The following is a 19,450-nucleotide window of genomic DNA, read 5'->3' on the forward strand; positions in this document are numbered from 1 at the left end:
GCAGGCAGCCTGACCTAGATTGAAGCAAAGCTTTCCTAAGCTTACTCTTGTATGGAAAAGCAAAGGACTGTCCATAGGTGCTTTGAATTGACAAAAAAAAAAAAAATACATTAGTGCCTGTTTCAGGCACCTTCCAACATTCTGAAAAATCGCTGATTTCTGGGGCGCCTGGGTGGCGCAGTCGGTTAAGCGTCCGACTTCAGCCAGGTCACGATCTCGCGGTCCGTGAGTTCGAGCCCCGCGTCAGGCTCTGGGCTGATGGCTCGGAGCCTGGAGCCTGTTTCCGATTCTGTGTCTCCCTCTCTCTCTGCCCCTCCCCCGTTCATGCTCTGTCTCTCTCTGTCCCAAAATAAATAAAAAAACATTGAAAAATAAAAAAATAAAAAAAAAAATCGCTGATTTCTGCCAAACACTGTGGCCTGAGACTGAGAATCCGAGCATGGGAGATGATCACCCATAATCCTACGAGAGAGAGAGAAAGAGAGAGAGAGAGAAGAACCATTGGCTCAGTTGTTATCACGTGATGTTCAGTGTCACGTACTACTCATGTTGCAAGACATTGCTCATTTATCAAGTTAAAATTAATTACAAATGTTTGCTCATCTTGCAGAACACTTTCAGACCAAGTTACTAGAAATCCAAGGTTTTACTCTGTTTTCAAAATGAAAAGGGTCAAAATTTAATCAGTGGCCAGAAAGGAAGAGAAAGCTCAACTAGTGTTGTAAATAACACTGCCTCTTTGAAGCAAACCATGATGTAGCTGCACCTGTAAAGCCTGCTTTCCAGAATCTGGTTGGCATGTTTTCCACATGGCCATTGCTTTGTCACCTCCTTAGGCTTTGCATATAGCTTTTAGCAAGTACTTTTTCATAAATTAGGTCTGACATTTATATTAAAATTGTTGTTGTCTTTTCATGTAATATTTCTCAAGTTTTGTGTTACTTGTGTGTGTGTGTGTGTGTGTGTGTGTGTGTGTGTGTGTTAGGATTTGTTTGTGCCCCATTGATTTTAGCAGGAAGTCTGTTCTCAAACTCAGTGTGTCTAATTAATTTGGATAAATATGCATTATCCACAGATGCACATTAATTTCTCTGTTTGGCTGTAGTTGCAGGAATTTCAGTAGGACATAATTACTTCTGAATATTTGTCTGTCTGTACTTTCTTAAACTCAGAAATTAAAAAATGGTTCTTCTTCACCCCTGGGCTTATACCCAGTTATCTTCTACTTGTAGTGCTTATATGTGTATGTGTATATGTGCACATGCTTTAATTCTGACTCTGTACCTGTCTCATTTAAAGAAGGAAGGCACTGGGGCGCCTGGGTGGTACAGTCGGTTGGGCGTCCGACTTCAGCCAGGTCACGATCTCGCGGTCCGTGAGTTCGAGCCCCGCGTCGGGCTCTGGAGCCTGGAGCCTGTTTCCGATTCTGTGTCTCCCTCTCTCTCTGCCCCCCCCCCCCCATTCATGCTCTGTCTCTCTCTGTCCCAAAAATAAATAAAAAACGTTGAAAAAAAAAATTTAAAGAAGGAAGGCACTGAGGGCTAACAGTGCTGCAAAAGGTTATCACTTAGAGAGGAACAATTCGATACCATACACAATACTTCGCACCCCCTCACAATCAGGTGGTTTTATTATTTTGGTGAAGTTACTGGGGCCCTGGGCCTTATTTTCAAGTGTAATAGGCTCAGAAATATATGTTCTGTACATCAAATAGGGTCCATCTCACAGGGATGATTTTTCATTATCCAAACTCATGAGACTGTTGTATAAGAGCATAATGGCAGTTGGGTCATTTGTAAGATAAACACAGCCTCTGTCCACTTGGAAGGCACATGCTGACTTACACCATGCATTCTCACTCTTTATGCCAATCTGCATGGGCTGGCCGATTACAGGCTGACAGTTACTGGTGAGTTATGTGCCTGAATATTTAAAAGGCTTCCAGCTAAGACAGGCTGCCATATCCACCTCCCTTAAAATGCATGACAGGGCCGATGTTACCAACGTGACTAACACTAAAAGGGCGCTAGCCCAGCACCCAGGCCCTGTGTCTATCTGTGCTCCTAGGAATGTATCTTCACAATGTATGGAGAACAGGTCCATGCTGATAAGCACATTCTTTCTTTGGTTGTGTCTGTCAGTCTGCCTTTTGAATGGATTTTTTTCATATTAACGTACTTCCTTTCTCTCTCTTCCAAATTTTGGGCTCACCTCACTCTGACTGTCCTCCTGACAGTTGTGCAACTTTGAAATGGCGAGAATGTTGATGGCTTTTCAGATCTCTGTCGAATCTGACATTGCTGGTTACTGCGGCCATGGTATCCCTCGTCTTCCCGAGACCTCTCATCTGTGGCACTCAGCCTTACCACTGTTTCACCCTTTTACCTGACTTCTTCCTCCACTCCTTCTGCCTCATTCTTTTATTTATTTATTTATTTATTTATTTATTTATTTATTTATTCATTTATTTTTTACGTTTCTTTTGAGACAGAGAGAGACAGAGCATGAACGGTGGAGGGGCAGACAGAGAGGGAGACACAGAACCGGAAGCAGCCTCCAGACTCTGAGTCATCAGCCCAGAGCCTGACGCGGGGCTTGAACTCACGGTCTGTGAGATCGTGACCTGAGCTGAAGTCGGACACTTAACCGACTGAGCCACCCAGACACCCCCCCTCTGCCTCATTCTTGATGGAATGCTCCTCATATTCCTTTCTCTTCAAGGCCTATGGTCTATTGAAGCTGTTTTTTAGGAAAACATATTCTTTTGTTTTCTTTTCTCACTGAGATAATCCTCATTTTCTAGTCATTTTTAATGTTTGTCTCTGTGTTCCACACTGTGTCTCACATTTAACATGCTCCCAAATCATTCGTGTGGCACTTTGGGTTTCGTTTTCCTTATCTCCAGTTGGTTTTCTGATCATGTAGTTCACTGGTGTTGCCTCTGTAGCCTTTTTTTTCCATGTTGATATTAATTTATACTTGGCCTGTTAGCCAGTGCAGTCCATGCGTTTTCAAAGTCCACGCAATGAGAGTGTTCTTGGTAAGACCTTGCACGTCATCTGGCACTGTGGAAGTCTCCAACTGGGATTCAGTTAAAACTCTATGCATTTTCTATAGATTAAAAAAGTGTCATGAAAATAATGAAGAGTTTTTTAAGAACATTTCAGACCTCTCCAAAATGCCCTAGGTAGCCTCCCCATTGGACCTTTGGGGATGATACGTGTTGGGCTATCTGTTTGCACCGCAGCAAATTTCTTTTGTTATTTTTCACGAGCTCGTCAGCTCAGCTGCAATTCCCTCCACCACTTCAGGGTAGCAAATGTGATCCAGATTTATTATCTCTGACCCTGTAAGACTGTATTCTTCTGAAATTATGCTGTGTGTGTGCCTGGATATGTTAGTTTTAGTGGGATTAGCCTTTCCTCTTTCTCTGTGGCCATGATGAAATTGAGGCCCCGGGCTTCACATATATCATCTCATCCAATTCTCTTTTTAACTTGAGGGGTAAGTTCTCTTTTCATCCCCATCTTAGAGGTGGGGAAAATAAACTTGCTCAGAGTTACACTGCCAAGAAGTGATTACCTTGAGCCCCAGCTGTTCAGCTTGAACTCTCAGTTTCTTCACTGCATCTCCTTATGACTTCTCCACTTGTCATCCATATACTGTCCCCCATGTCCGTTCACCCAGCCCATTCCACACAGGTTGGTTGGAGTACACAAATACACTTTACTCAGGGGTGAGGATTTCTAGGTACAAATAAATACTGCATTGATTAATAATTAGCATTTGGGCTTATACAGGTTTCCTAAGTTCCAGAGATGGGCCTTCTCCAGCCAAAAGTCTTGAATTCATTTCAAAAAATCAATCCATCCTCCTTGCCCACATTAAGCTAACTTCCCTTTAGCACATTTCCCCCCCCCCCTTATATACCCTAAATCTGACCTATCCAGTAAAGATCTTTTCTGCTTAAGACCTGACTCTAATCTTTCCTGTCAACCCGGAGTCACATAGTAATCATCAGGATCATCATCACAGGGATGATTCCTGGAAAGGAGAATCTTTTCCTTGTCCAGGGCTATCACTTGTAGTAATGTGGTTGTGGTCCTAACTTGGCCATCAACCCCTTCCATGAGCTGGCATTGCCTGATCTTTGGACTCCAGAGAATTCTATTATTTTTCATCTTCCATGCTCAAAATACGTCCCTGCCTTCTCTTTTGATGAATACTGGATATTCTGAACTCCTTCTGTCTCAGGCATTTTGAATCCTACGTGTAAGGTTCAAAATATCTCCTAGTTAACCCCAGATGGGAGGAAGAAGAAATTCTTTTAGGTCACCTCTTATAATGCACTAGCCTCTGTCAGGGGAATCAATGTCTGAGTGAAGGTTACCACAGTTTTGCTTTACCAGAACATTGCCCTGCGGTACTATTGTAATTAAAAGTTTGTCTAAGTTCAATTAAAAACTCTGGTGCCTTGCTATGTGATATATTGGCAGTTCAGCTTTACTCCAGGCAAAATTTTGGCATCTGAACTCCATACCATCCCAGTGCCCTTCAAAATGAAGCCATCTGATCAGCTGTCACTACCCTATGCTTAGCAGAAGCAATAAAAATAAAAGCAAAGCAGTGGGACTAGATTACCAAGCATCCTAGCAAGGAGGTCACCGTCTCAAGTTATCATACCAGATGAGATGTAAGAAGAGACCATACAGACTAGGTGTCCTAGGGTGTCTGTTCTGAAAGGTGACTGGGAAAATTAGGCTGCCAAACTCCAGCAGATTGTCAGGAAAGGAAATGATCAGTTTGAAGAAACTTTCAAAATTCAGTAACACCAGGGGAATAAAATTACAAATGCCAACAGTAAGTTAGAGAAGTTGAGTGGGAATAATTTTCTGACACTCAAGTCAGAGTGATAAAAGTACCAACTTTTTGTTGCACGTGTCTATGCTTTTATTCATCTTGGTGGAGTACGTGTTCCAAATTGACATTATGCATATTTTCCGACTCTAATATGAAGCAGCATTTACCGCCTTCCTGAATACTGGTATTTGCTGTTTTTCCAAATTTTATAATAATCATTTTTTTGTGTGTCTGCTCTGAATATCAGTAGCAAAGCTAGGTTGCTCAGACAGTGAAAGAACATTTGTTGTGGTTATTTCAGGTTAGGTTAGACCTGCCTATTTTTATTTTATTTTATTTTACTTTATTTTATAAGTTTATTTTGAAAGAGGAGAGGGGGTGCCAGCGGGGGAGGAGCAGAGAGAGAGACGGAGAGAGAGAATCCCAAGCAGGCTCCACACTGTCAGCACAGAGCCTGACACAGGGCTCTATCCCATAAAATGTGAGATCATGACCTGAGCTACAATCAAGAGTTCGACACTTAACCAACTCAGCCACGTAGGTGCCCCCTAGACCTGCCTATTTAATAACCAGGAATAATACCACCATTTTGGTTGGACTGACTTGAGTCTTTTTGTCCTCTGTGGCCATTTCAGTCATTTTTGGCTTGCACCTGTCCTCAAGCACAGATTGGCAGATGGATTCATTTCATTTTCTGCAGACACTTTAGAAAACTTACTGGCCAGATCGTCGTTGACAGATGTATTTCAAGAGTTTGGCAGTGGAGTCTCTGTATTTGCTATGAAAGAAGTAACCTCTATTGTCTAGCCCAGAATGTGGCACTCTCTGGGGCTAAAGAAAGATATATGAATAAAGGAATGAGTGGGTGGAAGCATCTTTCTGTCTCAGAACTAAGTCCTTTACCAATTACACCTGGTTAGCATTTGGGGGCATCTTTCAAAAGAGGCTGATTCCAGCTCAGGAAAGTCATCAACCGGGTGTGAATCCCTAGGGCCACTGACAGGGGCTCCGTGGCATGTCACAAAATCTGGGGGACATCTGGAATAGCTGATGAGTTTCCAGTGTCTATGTCTATCCTCTGTGGCAGCCAAACAAGACCAAACCACGGCACCCCAAAAATAACAGTTAACAGCGGTCTGTTTGGTCAGCAGTGCTATATGACAATGAGGTGAAAAGATGACTCAGCCGCAAAGCAAGTAGAGAGAGAAGAAAAACAACCTGCATAGCCAGTCCCTAAATCAGCTGCATTCACCCTAAATATGTATCATTTTTCCAACTCCTAACAGAAATTGTTTTTAATGGGAAACTGCTCGGGTATCACAAAAACATGATTTCAGATGATCGAAGTTGCCTTACCTTCAAAAACAGGCCATTTCTTAGTTTTCCTGGTTGATGATGTTACCATTGCTTCTATACGAACTTGGAGAATGCTGTGATTGTTGCTAACGGCATCAGAAATTTCACAGGCGGAGCCAGCTCCTTTATGAGATACAAACCAGAGCTGCCCTGAGGGCTTCAGAGGAAAAATGGTCTATGCTCACCCTCCACAGCATAATTCATCAACTCACCAGCAGACTTGCAACAGACACAGAGTCAGTATATGATACAGCCAGCGCCGGACCTAAAGGAAAATCTCTTGAGCAACTTATGAATCTGAATATTCAAGTGCCAGTGACTGCCAGCAACCATGAACGTTAAGACGAATGTATTGAACAGTACTATGTTAGAGATTTTGAGAGACACGCATGAAAAATATATGATACTTGCTCTAAAGGAGCAGGAAAATTGGAAGATAATTTTACAAAACCACGCGTTAGCATTATTTTACGGAACGTTGACAGGCTCTGTGCTCTGACAGACCCAGGTTCAAATTCAAACTTACCTGCCGCTTGTCAGTTGTATCAACTTATGGTCTTCTGTTTTCTTGTCTATAAAATGGGAATAATAATATTATCTACTTTCAAGGTTTTTATGAGAATTAATGTGATGATTTGTGCACAGAATGAAAATAGTTATTTGTGTTATGAAAAACATTTTTAAAAGCCATTTTATGAAGAGGGAAAATTCAAGCCTTAATTGGTTGGGCCAGGAGATGGGAGTAAAGAATGAAAATTGAGAGAGTGAAATCACTTTGTGGAAGCAAAGGGAGAGCTAGAGGGGGTGCGCGTGAGGGGTTGAGGGAAGGAAGAGGGTAATCCCAAAGCTGAAAACCTGGTGTTGTGGAATTGGAATTGGAGAGGCTGGAGGGGAAAGTGTGGGGAGAGAGGTGAGAAGGCAGGCAACGGTTGAGGAAATAGATATAGAGGTGCTTCATGGTGATTTGAAATTGATTTTTTGCTGTGTATCACCATTGCTTCCATTTCTGAACACAGTCTTCAGTAAAGTCTATGTTTATTGATGCTTCACAGAGATGGGTTTGTTTTTGGGAGATGGACCCAGGTTCTGCTCTGATGTATCATGCAAGAATCAAGGCTGCTACGGGATCCCAGTCTTGTATGGGTTACATAGATAAGATGCTTGGCTATTAATAATAATAGAAACTGTAATTATGATTCATAGTTTCTCAGAGAAAGGAAGAAATCAGTATGGGCTGGAGTAAATAAAAAGGAAAGAGAAGGACTTGCATTTATCTTGAAAGGTGGGAAGCATTTACAAGAGGGAAAGAGGGAAAGGCACACCAGATAGAACTGCATGGGCAAAGGTGGCCAAGGTGTGGAGGCAAAAGTGTATGTGGTGCTTCTAGAAAATTCTGAGGACAGCCGTCTGGTTATAGCCGAGGGAGTTTGTTAAGAAATACTGACATTATGTTCTGATAACTTACAATAACATTGAGAAGGGCTTTGAAAGCCAGGTGAAGAGTTTGAACTTGAGGTAGTAACCAGTCAGGATCTGTGGGTACTTTTTGAGAGGGAACATTTAACCATGGAGATTTCACTTAGAAAAATTGATTTGGGGGTGCCCGGCTGGCTGGCTCCGTCAGTGAAGCATCCAAACTCTTGGTTTTGGCTTGGGTCATGATCTCATGGTTTGTGAGTACGAGCCCCACATCAGGCTCTGTGCTGATAGCATGGAGTCTGCCTGGGATTCTCTGTCTCCTTCTCTCTCTGCCCCTCCCATGTATGCTTTCTTTCTCTCTCTCTCTCTCTCAAAAATAAGTAAACTTTTTTTTTAAATTAAAAAAAAAAAATGAACTGGGTTGTGATAAAGCTGCTGTACTCTACTGGGCAAAGGAGAAACTAAAGACCAAAGAATCAAGTCTCATCTGCTGCCTAAAGATTGTAGTATAAGGATGACAAGGAAAATGGAACCATTTGGAAGGAAAATGAACAGAAATTGGAGAGGAGCATGGGAGACTAAACAGTGACAGAAGTTTTGAGATGGCAGCCTGGAACAACATGTTATTACAAATAGGAAGAGAAGAGCTGACCAGGGGATCTGAGTGGGCAAATGTGGGACTAAAGATCTGAAGTGTCAGCAAAATGTTCCAGTGCAGGCACCCTGAAGTCAGTTGGAAATAACTGGAGCAAAGATGAAAAGTTAGGGTTGATGATGCTGATCAGGCCATTGTTTGCATAAGGGTGAAAGTTTAACCCCCTGAAATTTTAACAGGTTCATTGAAGGATTAAGTGTAGACAGAAAAATTCATGTCCTAGGAGATTTGGGACACAGAAGGCTATAGAAATCAAGGGAAGAAGGAATTGCAAGGGACTTCTTATGCTTCCCTATCTTAGTGAATGGCCTCGCCATTCATAGTTACTCAGGCCACAGCCTGGGAGGTATCCTGAATTCTCTCCTCCTTTCACACGGGGTGCTCACCCTCTCAGCCAATTGTGCCTAATCAGCCTTTGAATGGACCCCTTGTGCTTTCCTCCTCTATAGCCACCACCCTGACTGATTCACCAACATCTCTGTCAGGGCCACAGCAATGGCCCTGTCAATGATTTCACTGCTTCTGTTGGCCTCCACTGTCTAAAAATCCGACTGTTTCATTTAAAAGATAAGTCAGATCACGTCATTCTCCTCCTCCGAACCCTCCAGTGGCTTCCGCTCACACTGAGAACAGAATTCAGTGTTCTTGCTGTGCCCTCCGAGGCCCTAGATGACCTAGCCTGACCTCCTTTGCATTCTCATCCTTACCACTTGTCCCTTCATTCATTCCACTGTCGCCACCCTGACCTTCCTTGACCGCCAACTCCTTAAGCTCATTTTTGCTTCCCTGACTTTTCCTTGGCTGTTTGCAATGCCTGGACTCCACTTCCCCCAGCAACACGCATGTACTGTCAAGACTTTCTTTGATTCTGTGAGTATAGTGAGTGTCAGTTACTCTCCTAGACATTGGGGATACAGAAGGAAGATAATGGGCCATGCTCCCCATCCTCGTGGCGCTTCCATTCCAGTGGGGGCAGTCAGACCACAGACAAGACAAAGAAGTAAACTGTGTGGCAGGGTAGATAATGGTAAGTGCTAAGGAGAACAGTAACACAGAGGAAAGGGTACAAAGTGTCAGTGTCGGGCGTGGCGAGGGTGAGTACAGTTTTACACAGAGTTGGCAGGAAAGGCCCGACTGAAGGAAGTTTGAGGAAAAACTAGAAAAAAGTTGGAGGCACAAGCAAATCAACAGCAAACAAACCAAAGACATTGAGAGAAGAGGGTACCCGGCATGTGTATGGAAAAGTGGTAGAGGGGAGAGGTGGAGGATGCAGAGTGAGAACACCAGGGTCCGGAAAGGCAGCGGGGCTCAGGTGTGGTGTACCTGGGCTCTTGTCTTTCTCTTGCCCGTGTTTCTTTTCTTCACAGAACTTAACATAGCTGTCTTTTTATTTACTTAACATCTCTTTTTTCCCTCACTAGAAAATAGCCCATAAGGCAGGACTTTGTATTCTTTATCATAACAGTGTTCGACCCATACTGGGAACTCAATTTTATTGAATATATTTATGGATGAAAGAGAGGAGCCTAGAACATAATGTTTACTATGGAAGAGTGAAAACAGAAAGGGCCTTTGAATTTATTTTTAGATTTTTTTTTAATGTTTATTCTTGAGAGAGACAGAGCATGAGCAGGGGAGGGGCAGTGAGAGGGGGAGACACAGAATCAGAAGCAGGCTCCAGGTTCTGAGCTGTCAGCACAGAGCCCGACGCAGGGCTCGAACCCACAAGCCATGGCCTGAGCTGAAGTTGGATGCTTAACCAACTGAGCCACCCAGGAGCCCAGAAAGGGCCTTTGAGTTTGGCAGGAAGGCGTTACTGGTCTGGTAGCGTTTTTGGGTCCTTGATAATAGTAAATGCTTGTGGTAGACATGGGAGGAGCAAAGAAATAGAAGGAAAGAAAGCAGAAAAAGGGATACCAACCAGTTCTTAAACATCCTTAACAGCTGAATTAGATAAATGTTACACAGCTGGCTGTGGTATGTTTTTTTTTTCCCTCTAACTTATTTATGATTTATTTATCCCCTTAAATAGATACTTTACAAAATTGAGCATGTGGTATTATGCTGATCCCCTGCATCCTTTGGAGAAATGACAAATCCCACTCTGCTCATTGTTAACATAATCTTAATTAAGGGATCTAAAACCCCATGTTAAGACTTGACTGTAATCTCATTTACTATGTGGGAGGTGTTATCAGTTTCATGACTGAGGTAAAATCTTAGGAAAGAGATATCCCCAAACTACAGAGTATGAAACACAGTTAAGCCTAAGAGACTGGAGAACACTTCTTTAATGAAATGATGTATATGAAAGAGCTTTGTAAGTAGTATCAAAATATACAAATAGTGTCATTGAAAAGACAACTGCCTGTCTTATTGTCTCAACTTGAAAAAATTCAGACCTTCAAAGCCACAAGTACATTGTAATAGAAGACGGCATCCTATGAACTCAGATATTTACACAGTGTTATTTGAAAGGAAATACTGTAGGTGTGAATTGTTTATCCAAAATCTTTCAAGCATCTCTATGCCAAAGAATAAAGAAAATACGAGAAAGGAAAAGAAAAGAAGAAAACCTCTCCTGCAGTACAGATGGGAAAGCTTTGTTTGGGTGCCATTTTTGGAAGGAGGGGACATATCTGATGCTCTCACAGAAACAGCCGCTACAAGGCAGGGCTCAAAGCAGGGAACTAAACAATAAAATGCAAAAGCAATTAATTTCATGAGGCTGTGCTGATAACACCACCAACAAAAGTTCCTTACTGGGAGTGCTGTCAGTTTTGTTAATCTTGGTTGCTTCCGTCTTGTCTGATTTTTATCACAAGGAAGAGGTACCAAAGAAAATGAACACATTCCAAGCAGGATTATCATGGATTACAATAAAGTGATTATATAATTAGAGGCATCACATCGTTCCTCTTGTCAGCTTATTTTATGGTTGCTGTTATGCTGCTTATAAACTGGTCAAAAATGTTTAGTTCAAAGTTAGAGGCACTTAAAAAAGCATGTAGATTTCCTGTATATATCAGCACATTAAAAGAAAACCTTAAGTTTTATGATACATCAGAGATAAATAAGATGTACATTTTAAGGTCATTTTGCAAAATCAACTTTAAAAAATACGTGCGCTTTACTTCTGGGGCACAAATTTTTTTACAGTATAAGTACAAAACTATTCTGAAATGGACAAAAGCATCTTAGAATCAGTTTTATTTATTTGCCCTTACCTAACAAGGCTTTTCTTTTGATGGACTTGAGTGAAATAGAAACAGCAATGATGGACAGCCTCAAAGGCCTTCTGTTGCTAGGCTCCATGTGTGCCCATTTAACCTGCTTCCTGATGGAGCACAGTTTCCAGAGTGCCGTGTAAAATATATGCCTGTGTTTCCTGGGAGGAGAGAAAAGGTGGGAGATAGCCTCTCCCTCCCATGTCTGTTTGGCAGGGCGGAGGGGTATTGAAAGGCGCAGGACACAGACACGGTGGGCAAGCTCCAGAAAGCCAACAGCTCCGTGCCTTCCACGAGGTCATGGACGTGGGGACACAGTTGTGTCTCAGCACCTGTTCGGTGGTCTTCAGATCAAGGAGCTTTTGCCTTACCCCTGCCTTCTCCATTTTTCTCTTCTACTGCCTGTTTCCCCACCTTCTCACAGATTTGCAAAATACACAAAGGGAACGTTCTGGGTCCATTTTCCTGAAGGGCATAAACTAACTCTCTCCCTTTCTTATCTAAAGAAGTACATTCCCAAAATGTAAGTTTGTCTTGTGTGAGCCTTGCCAAATGGGTCTTCAGGATTCCCAAAGCAATGGCGGACACGGCTTCTGGATGGCACACTGTTCCCCTCAGCTCTCACAACTCCCACTTCCCCCACAACCCAGACAGCAAACACCCACACCCACCCACCCCCACACACACACCCTTACTCTCAAGTGCCACCCACTCTACTGGCTTTAACACATTAAGGCTCCACAATCCCTTTTAGGCAGATTTCTAGGAATTCGGTCAAATGACCAGGCGACCCTTCTGTCAACACCCAAGTGTAATCCCCATCCCCATCCATGTCTTCTTCCCCATCATACTTTGGGGCCTCAGGTCCCAGGCCGCAACCTCCGCAAGGTTTTCATTGCACTGATTGTACTGATGTACATTTCACTGCGTGACACTGATTGACCTCATGCTCTGTGTCTGCTCCGTATGGACCACAAGTGTGATAAGCCTCCTCAAAACAGCAGAGGCTCCATCATTGCTCCTGGTGAATCAAATACTTGGCTTGTTTGTTAGAGTCATTGTTACATTCATGTAAGATACGGATTTTTTAAAATATATGTACAGATATTGATAGAAGTATCAAAACCCCTATATAGAAATGGCAGAATTATGTATGACAGTTTTGATGTAACTATTCTTGAGATGCACACCAATATAATTTTCTACAGCTCACATGATTGTCTCCCTTCACAACATGCACGTAAACTGTACCCCTGGCCTCTCTCTCTGATGTGGGCACTGGTACTCAAGGTCATTTTGCACCCTGTGATATATCCTGTATTTTTGTGCAGCTTTAAGTAAACAGCTTGTTTTTCAGGTTTTAGATAAAAGTGACACTGATCTTTCATTGAAACAAGAAAAAAAGGAAGTTTCTCTTATGAAAAAAGGTAAAAAAAAAAAGAATTCAGTTTACATCTATTACATCTATTAGCTGTAATGTTTGAGTTGTTTTCAATATGACTTATGTGGCATGTCACAAGTTTGGCAACAGCTTGGATTTTAAAAAGTAACAATTGGTTGTCCCAGAAGTGGGAAGAGGGGTGGGAAGAGAGTAAACTGCCAATCTCATGTGATTTGAAGGGCCAAGGGACACTTTGTTCCTAAGAAGGGGGCTCCCAGCACTGCCACACAGCCTGACGTCCCTCACAGTAGACTCATATCACCCTCTGCATTGAATTCTGTCTAGAAATTTGGAAAGAGTTGATATGAGCTCTTTAATTTTCAGACTGTGTTTTGAAAATTATAATGACATTCCTCCTCCTTCAGTTATTTACTCCTTTTCCTGCTTTTCGTGATTCCCTTGAGATCACAAAGACTAGTTCAACACCCACATTCATTGGTTCCTTTACACCCATGGGATGTGCTTTCTCTCAGGTGAGAGGCTTGAACTTTTTTTAAACTTAGAGTTGCCTTATAATATTCAATCCCAAACAATGTCCCAGGATAGAGAAGCTGGAAGCATCCTGGACTCAAAGTTTTGTTTTCTTAGTGTCTGCGTACTACTATGGCTACCTCTTTTATTATATTGTTGTCATTGTACCATTCTCTGTTTTATATTAATATTATACCATTGGGCCTAAGCAGCAAGTCTGTCATTTTCATTGTCATCTTCTTATTCTGAAATAAGTTTGAAAGCCGTTCTTAGTCTCTCTAGTAAATCTCAGCTCATTTTGGCTATTGTTCCCAGTCCTTGTTGTATCGGGGTCCTTGCCATCATTGTGTGTTCACTTTTGGTGGTAAGCTCTCCCTTCCTTCATACTTTGTTGCTTTGGTAACCTAATCAGTCACTCACTCACGTCTTTATGTTTGAACCCATTAGTGAGATCCCTAAGAAATCACACTTTGTTTTTTCTGTTTCATCTTAATTAGGATAATTTGCAATCCCATAATCAGGATTTCTTTTGTAAGGCTCTCTTGATTTTAAAGCCAGTGTTTTATAGAAATTTCAAACTATTCACATGATTTCAAGTATGTGCCTGTTGAATTTCCAAATAGTAATGGAAAAATTGTTAATACAATTTTGATCCTAAAATTAATATTTAATTTCAAATGCTCGTCCTGGGTTTGGAAAGAACAAGTTGTGAAATATTTTCAAATGACTGTAATTATAGATTAGTTGGCTGTTGGGCTAAAAAAAAAATTCACTTTTTATTATGCAAGCCAGTGAGTAAAATCAATGGTGCCTGCAATGTGCTTAGAAAGCCTCTTTTATTTAAAGTAGTCAGGCAGACCCTGAGCCATTCACCTACCATCTAAAACTTTCTTTGTTGCTGTGCTGTTCCACTTGGTGATGGCCCTAAACTTGCTGGCAAGGGTTCACTTGGTGGAACAAGATATTTGGACAGTTATCACAATGAATTCTAGAGACAGGTAGGAAGAAGGATATATTGACTTATTGCTTATACTGCCCCCCATCTTAAAACCAATCCAAGGGGTCAAAGCATTTCTGCTCCTCTGTGGACTGTAGATGAATCACTACCCTCCCTGAACCTACAATTCTGAGGTTCTCTCAGTGAGAAGATCCACGAGATGACTCCTGAGTCTCTTCCTGCTTTAAAGTTTGACTCTCTATTAGAGACACGTTTCTGGTTAGGATCTGTTAGGATGTTTCTGAACCTGAACCTAAAGTGGAATAGAATGGGATCCTAGGGGGAAGACAGGAGGTGGTCTGGGCAGAGGCTGGTGAGAGAAGGGAATCCTGACGGCCCCCAGCAGTCCCCCCTATGCACACCAATAGCAGATAATAAGCGTCATGAAAAAGAGCTTGCAAAAAACAAGTTACAGAGGTTCTTGGATTAGTACATACACTATGTACACTTTATTAAGAGGTTTTTATAAGTTGCATTAAGAACACACTGTGCAATTTTACGAGAGGATGTTTGACACACAAAGCCAGATTATCCACAAGTAGTTAATAAGCCACCAAGACTTCTTTCAGTTCACTGTATTGTGTCATCATCAAAATGCAATTGTCTTCATTTTGTCTGTCTTTTGAAGAAAAACAGGAGCTGTGTAGTGATACTCCAGAAATGAAGAGAAACGCTTCATTACCTAATCGGGAAAGGTGAGTGTACTGCAATTATACAAATTCCAAGTGAGTGCAATTACACTGTTGCAAAGTAATTATCAATGTTTAAATACAAGAAGAAAGAAAATAATAGCAACAAGCAAAGGCAATTAAGAATGGAACCTCATTTTACAAAGGAGACAAGAAAGAATAGAATACGGCTGGGTTTCTTACCTTTTCCCCAAACCTTTTCATTTTCTTTTGTGAGGATTGGGGATAATGAAATGGAGCAGGCTTAACTTCCTACTCACAGCAGGCAGCTAATTCAAATTACTGTAATATAGCCAAAAAACTGAAAGTGTCACATGTGTATAAGGTGTGAACATGAAATCATGAACTTGATTTTTTTTTTTTTTGCGTGTGGCTCATTATCTTGTTGTTATATGTATATGTAATTATAATAATCATTGCTTGCTAGAATTTTGTTACGTGAGACTTTTGTCACTTTTAAGATAAAATCAACTGAATATTTTGGACGCCCAATAAAATAAAAAGAATGTTTTCAAGGAAGCAATCTCTTACCCTCACTTAGGCAAACTTGTCACAGGTGCTTTCCAGGCATGAAGACCCTGTGTCTTTGAATCCAAATCCTGGGCTCTTTTTGCATAGGAGCACATTGGATTAAGTACCAGAAAAAAGCAGAGAGGAGTTTTATTTTCCACACTTGCTGACAAGAGGCATCCCTCAAATACTCAATTCCCCTCACTTCTCTGCTCTACTCAAAAGCCTGTCACGGCCCCATCACTTGCAAGTGACAAACTCCTTAGCACGGCACAAGTCCCCTTCAGTCCTGCCCCTCCCTGTAGCCCTTACTTTGCTTCCCAGAGTTTCTGAATTGCTTTTAGTTCAGCTTTATCACACTTCCCTCTCTTTGTCTGTATTGCTTCCTTTGCCCACTGCAAGCTGTACACCAGCCTTTTAGTCTTTCCTTCAAGTTCTGGTTCAAGTATTCTCTCCTCTGGGGACCCCAACTCTCGCAGGCAAACTCAGGATTTCACACAGCCACTGTTGCAAGGGTCAGATTGTCATAATCCGTTCCACTTCAGTAATTACCTGTTAAATATCAGCCACATTCTGACACACAACGGTGAGCAACGCCATTGTCAAGACCAGTGGAATTGTCTGTCTGAATGTCTGTCTTCCTATCAGGCCCGGGGCCATATATTTTCTTCTTCATAACTGCAAGTGTCTGAGTCTCCATCCAAGCATCTCCACGCTCCATCGAAAATAGCTCACCCCACTCCTGACAAGGTGCACTATCAGATCGTAGCATCCTGCTCGGGTGTTTTCAGGGCACTTATTCCTATTGTAAAGTGTCTTATTGAATCATCTATTTATTTTAATATCTTACATTCTACCTTGCTGATTTTGTATATTTTTCACTAGGACCTAACTCACTCCATAGGAGCAGGGCTGACTTGCTCACCTCTGTGTCATTGGTGTCCAGAATAGCAACTGACTCAAAAGATGATACATTTGTTGATTGAATAAATGGTCCAGCTTTCCCCCCATGATGTTGCTAGGCCACTTTATGGATAGTGGTTTAACCTAGAGTTATTTACTAAAATTTGAGTTAAATTTTAAAATCTATCCAAAAAACTAAAGCACATTGTGTGTGTGTGTGTGTGTGTGTGTGTGTGTGTGTGATACTTTTAGCTTTGTATGAGGTTGTGTGTTGTTTTGAATCATCTTGGAATTATATCTACAGCATGGATGTTGGAACTATGGTCTAATTAAGACCATAGACAGTCTTTTAAGTTTATTTACTTTGAGAGAGACAGAGACAGCACAAGTGGGGGAGGGGCAGAGAGAGAGAGACAGAGAATCCCAAGCAGGCCCCAGGCTGCCAGTGCAGAGCCCGCTCACAGTGAGATCATTACCTGAGCTGAAACCAAGAGTCAGACGCTTAACCTACTGAACCACCCAGGTGTCCCTAAAACAATCTTAGTGGAAGAATCTTATCAAACTCATTAATAGTGGTCATGATGATAAGGAAGATCATAATAACAATAATAATTAGGTGCTAAGCACTTTTGACTGAGCACTTACTAAGAGTAGGCATTGGGCTAAATTCTTTTCTTTAAGTTTTTTTTTAAGTTTATTTACTTAGAGGAAGTGGGGGAAGGTCAGAGAGGGACAGAGAGAGAATCCCAAGTAGGCTTTGCACCATCAACACAGAGCCCAATGCGGGGCTTGAACTCACAAGCTGTGAGATCATGACCTGAGCTGAAGTTTGATGTTTAACCAACCGGGCCACCCAGGCGCCCCGGCATTGAGCTAACTTCCGGGGTAACCCTCAGCACAGTTCTGTGAGGTAGGCACACAGACTGCTTACAAGACTACTTTAGGGGTGCCTGGGTGGCTCAGTCAGTTAAGCTTCCAACTTTAGCTCAGGTCATGATCTCTCAGTTCATGAGTTGGAGCCCCATGTTGGTCTCTGTGCTGATAGCTCAGAGCTTGGAGCCTGCTTCAGATTCTTTGTCTCCTCTTTGCCTCCCCTGCTCGTGGTCTGTCTCTCTCTCAAAAATAAATAAACATTTAAAAAATTTTTTAAAAAGACTAATAAAATTTCAGCATAAAGGAATCTATAGTCAATGGGCTTCCAATATTGTGCAAGTATTCTTTAATAGACAAGCATTAGTTACAGTGTTCTTAATCTTAAGTGAAATATCAGCTGAAGTTAGTGAATTAATGCCAAAAGTCTGTTGACAGTAGAAACACATTCCATTTGATTAAACTGTTATCCAATTTTTAAATGGCCCATCCAGTATAAATATACAAAACTTTTTAGAGCTGTGGTCTTAACGTTAGCATTGAAAGGATTACAATCTCCTCCTTACTTGACAAGCAGAACCCTCCTCGATTGGACCTCTTCCTGCCTACATAGCTTTGTCTTCCAAATTGCATGTTTTCCCAGACCTCTTAAACTTTTTTTGTTCCCACAATACTGAAAGCTTTGGGTCTCATTAACACAATACACTACACAAGAAACCCTCCAGTGGTAGTGCCTACTTTGCTTAGAATAAACTCCAGTTCCACCCCATGGCCTCGAGTGCCAGCCCCTGCCTCTCCCCCTTTCTTCTTCTTCCCCTGCACGCCACCCTTGCAGCCTGGCCCTTAACTCTTCCAGCAGTCCTACCTCATTTCTGCCAGGGATCATTACACATCACCTGGAACACTCTTCTTCTTCCAGATCTTGACTAAGTTATTCTTTCAACGGACTTTGCCCCTTTTTGTTTTATTTCTGTATGTACCTTTTCCCAGGCTAAAACAGAACTTTAGTTTAAGATCCCCCTTCAGCCAATGAGACAAATGGTATGTGACTACTGTTGCTAAGAATACATTACTGTCAATTCTGTTTAATCGTGGCTCCCCAAAAACCTTCGAACAAGATTTGTCAGGAATAAATAGTAATTTTTCTAATTGAGAATTCATAAATGGTAGTTTTTGGCATATTTATGGCCTTGCTCTCATTTGTGGTGTATTAACATTCCATTTGTCACATATTAATGTTTCTGAATTTATGAGTATCTAATGTGATGCCTACTTTGAAATTATAAGCCTCAGCTTGTTTTTGCACAGTGCACTGATGGAAGACTTAAGTCCACGTTCTGGAGACAGTGCCAGCTTTTCCGTGTATAGTGGTTGTGGAGTTACTTCTTCACTGACAAAGTCTTCTCAAAGCACATATGTCAAAGAAACAGTAAGAAAACTGACATCCAATTTAAGGTAAACATATTTGCTAACATATTTCCATATGCTTTGTTGAACTTTCTAAGCAGTGACAGCTCCTGATCTTCTTTTTTTCCCCCTACTGAGCCTTAAAGTTGTTAAGATTCAATAGAATGACTCTATGACTTGTCCCCTAACTACACTGATACAGATGCACCATGGGTTAAATGTCTCTTGAAATAGAACTATAGTCACTATCTGTCTGTTGTTACATGGTCTGGCAATATAGTGGATGTTCTGTCCTGGGTGTTATGAATTTCTTCCTTCCTCCCTCCCTTCCTTCCTCTTTCTTTTATTTTTTAGTTGTTTGGTTTTTGCCTGACAAAGACCCTCTTGACATTTGTATGGCCTTCTACAAATTCTCCTATTGTAGCTTTAGATACTAAACTTACCAAGGGAAATTGAGTTTTACTTTTTGGTTCAGTGTAGAATGTTAACATTTGTGGGCAGGTTAAATGAGGAATTTAGATGTCTGGATCTCAGTTCCCAAAGAATAGAGAAAGAGAGGGGATAAAGTCCAGCATTTGGAATTTTTCCAAATAGGGACCAAGGATACGAGGGGGCCAAAGAAGTTAGTAACAGAAGAGTGCTCTA

At 41.6% G+C, this 19,450-nt stretch overlaps 1 protein-coding gene across 1 annotated transcript in view; it reads left to right on the forward strand.

The window, feature by feature from the left end:
• The window catches only part of MORC1 (MORC family CW-type zinc finger 1), a 165,242-nt gene that overhangs the window by 126,424 nt on the left and 19,368 nt on the right, over nt 1–19,450 (forward strand). The window contains exons 21-23 of the mRNA XM_058732533.1: nt 12,875–12,944; nt 15,055–15,121; nt 18,707–18,853. Of these exons, the coding sequence (XP_058588516.1) occupies nt 12,875–12,944; nt 15,055–15,121; nt 18,707–18,853 (284 nt within the window). The remainder of the gene's footprint in view (nt 1–12,874; nt 12,945–15,054; nt 15,122–18,706; nt 18,854–19,450) is intronic.

The sequence above is a fragment of the Neofelis nebulosa genome, chromosome 5 (assembly GCF_028018385.1).
Source record: "Neofelis nebulosa isolate mNeoNeb1 chromosome 5, mNeoNeb1.pri, whole genome shotgun sequence".
Classification (NCBI taxonomy): Eukaryota; Metazoa; Chordata; class Mammalia; order Carnivora; family Felidae; genus Neofelis; species Neofelis nebulosa.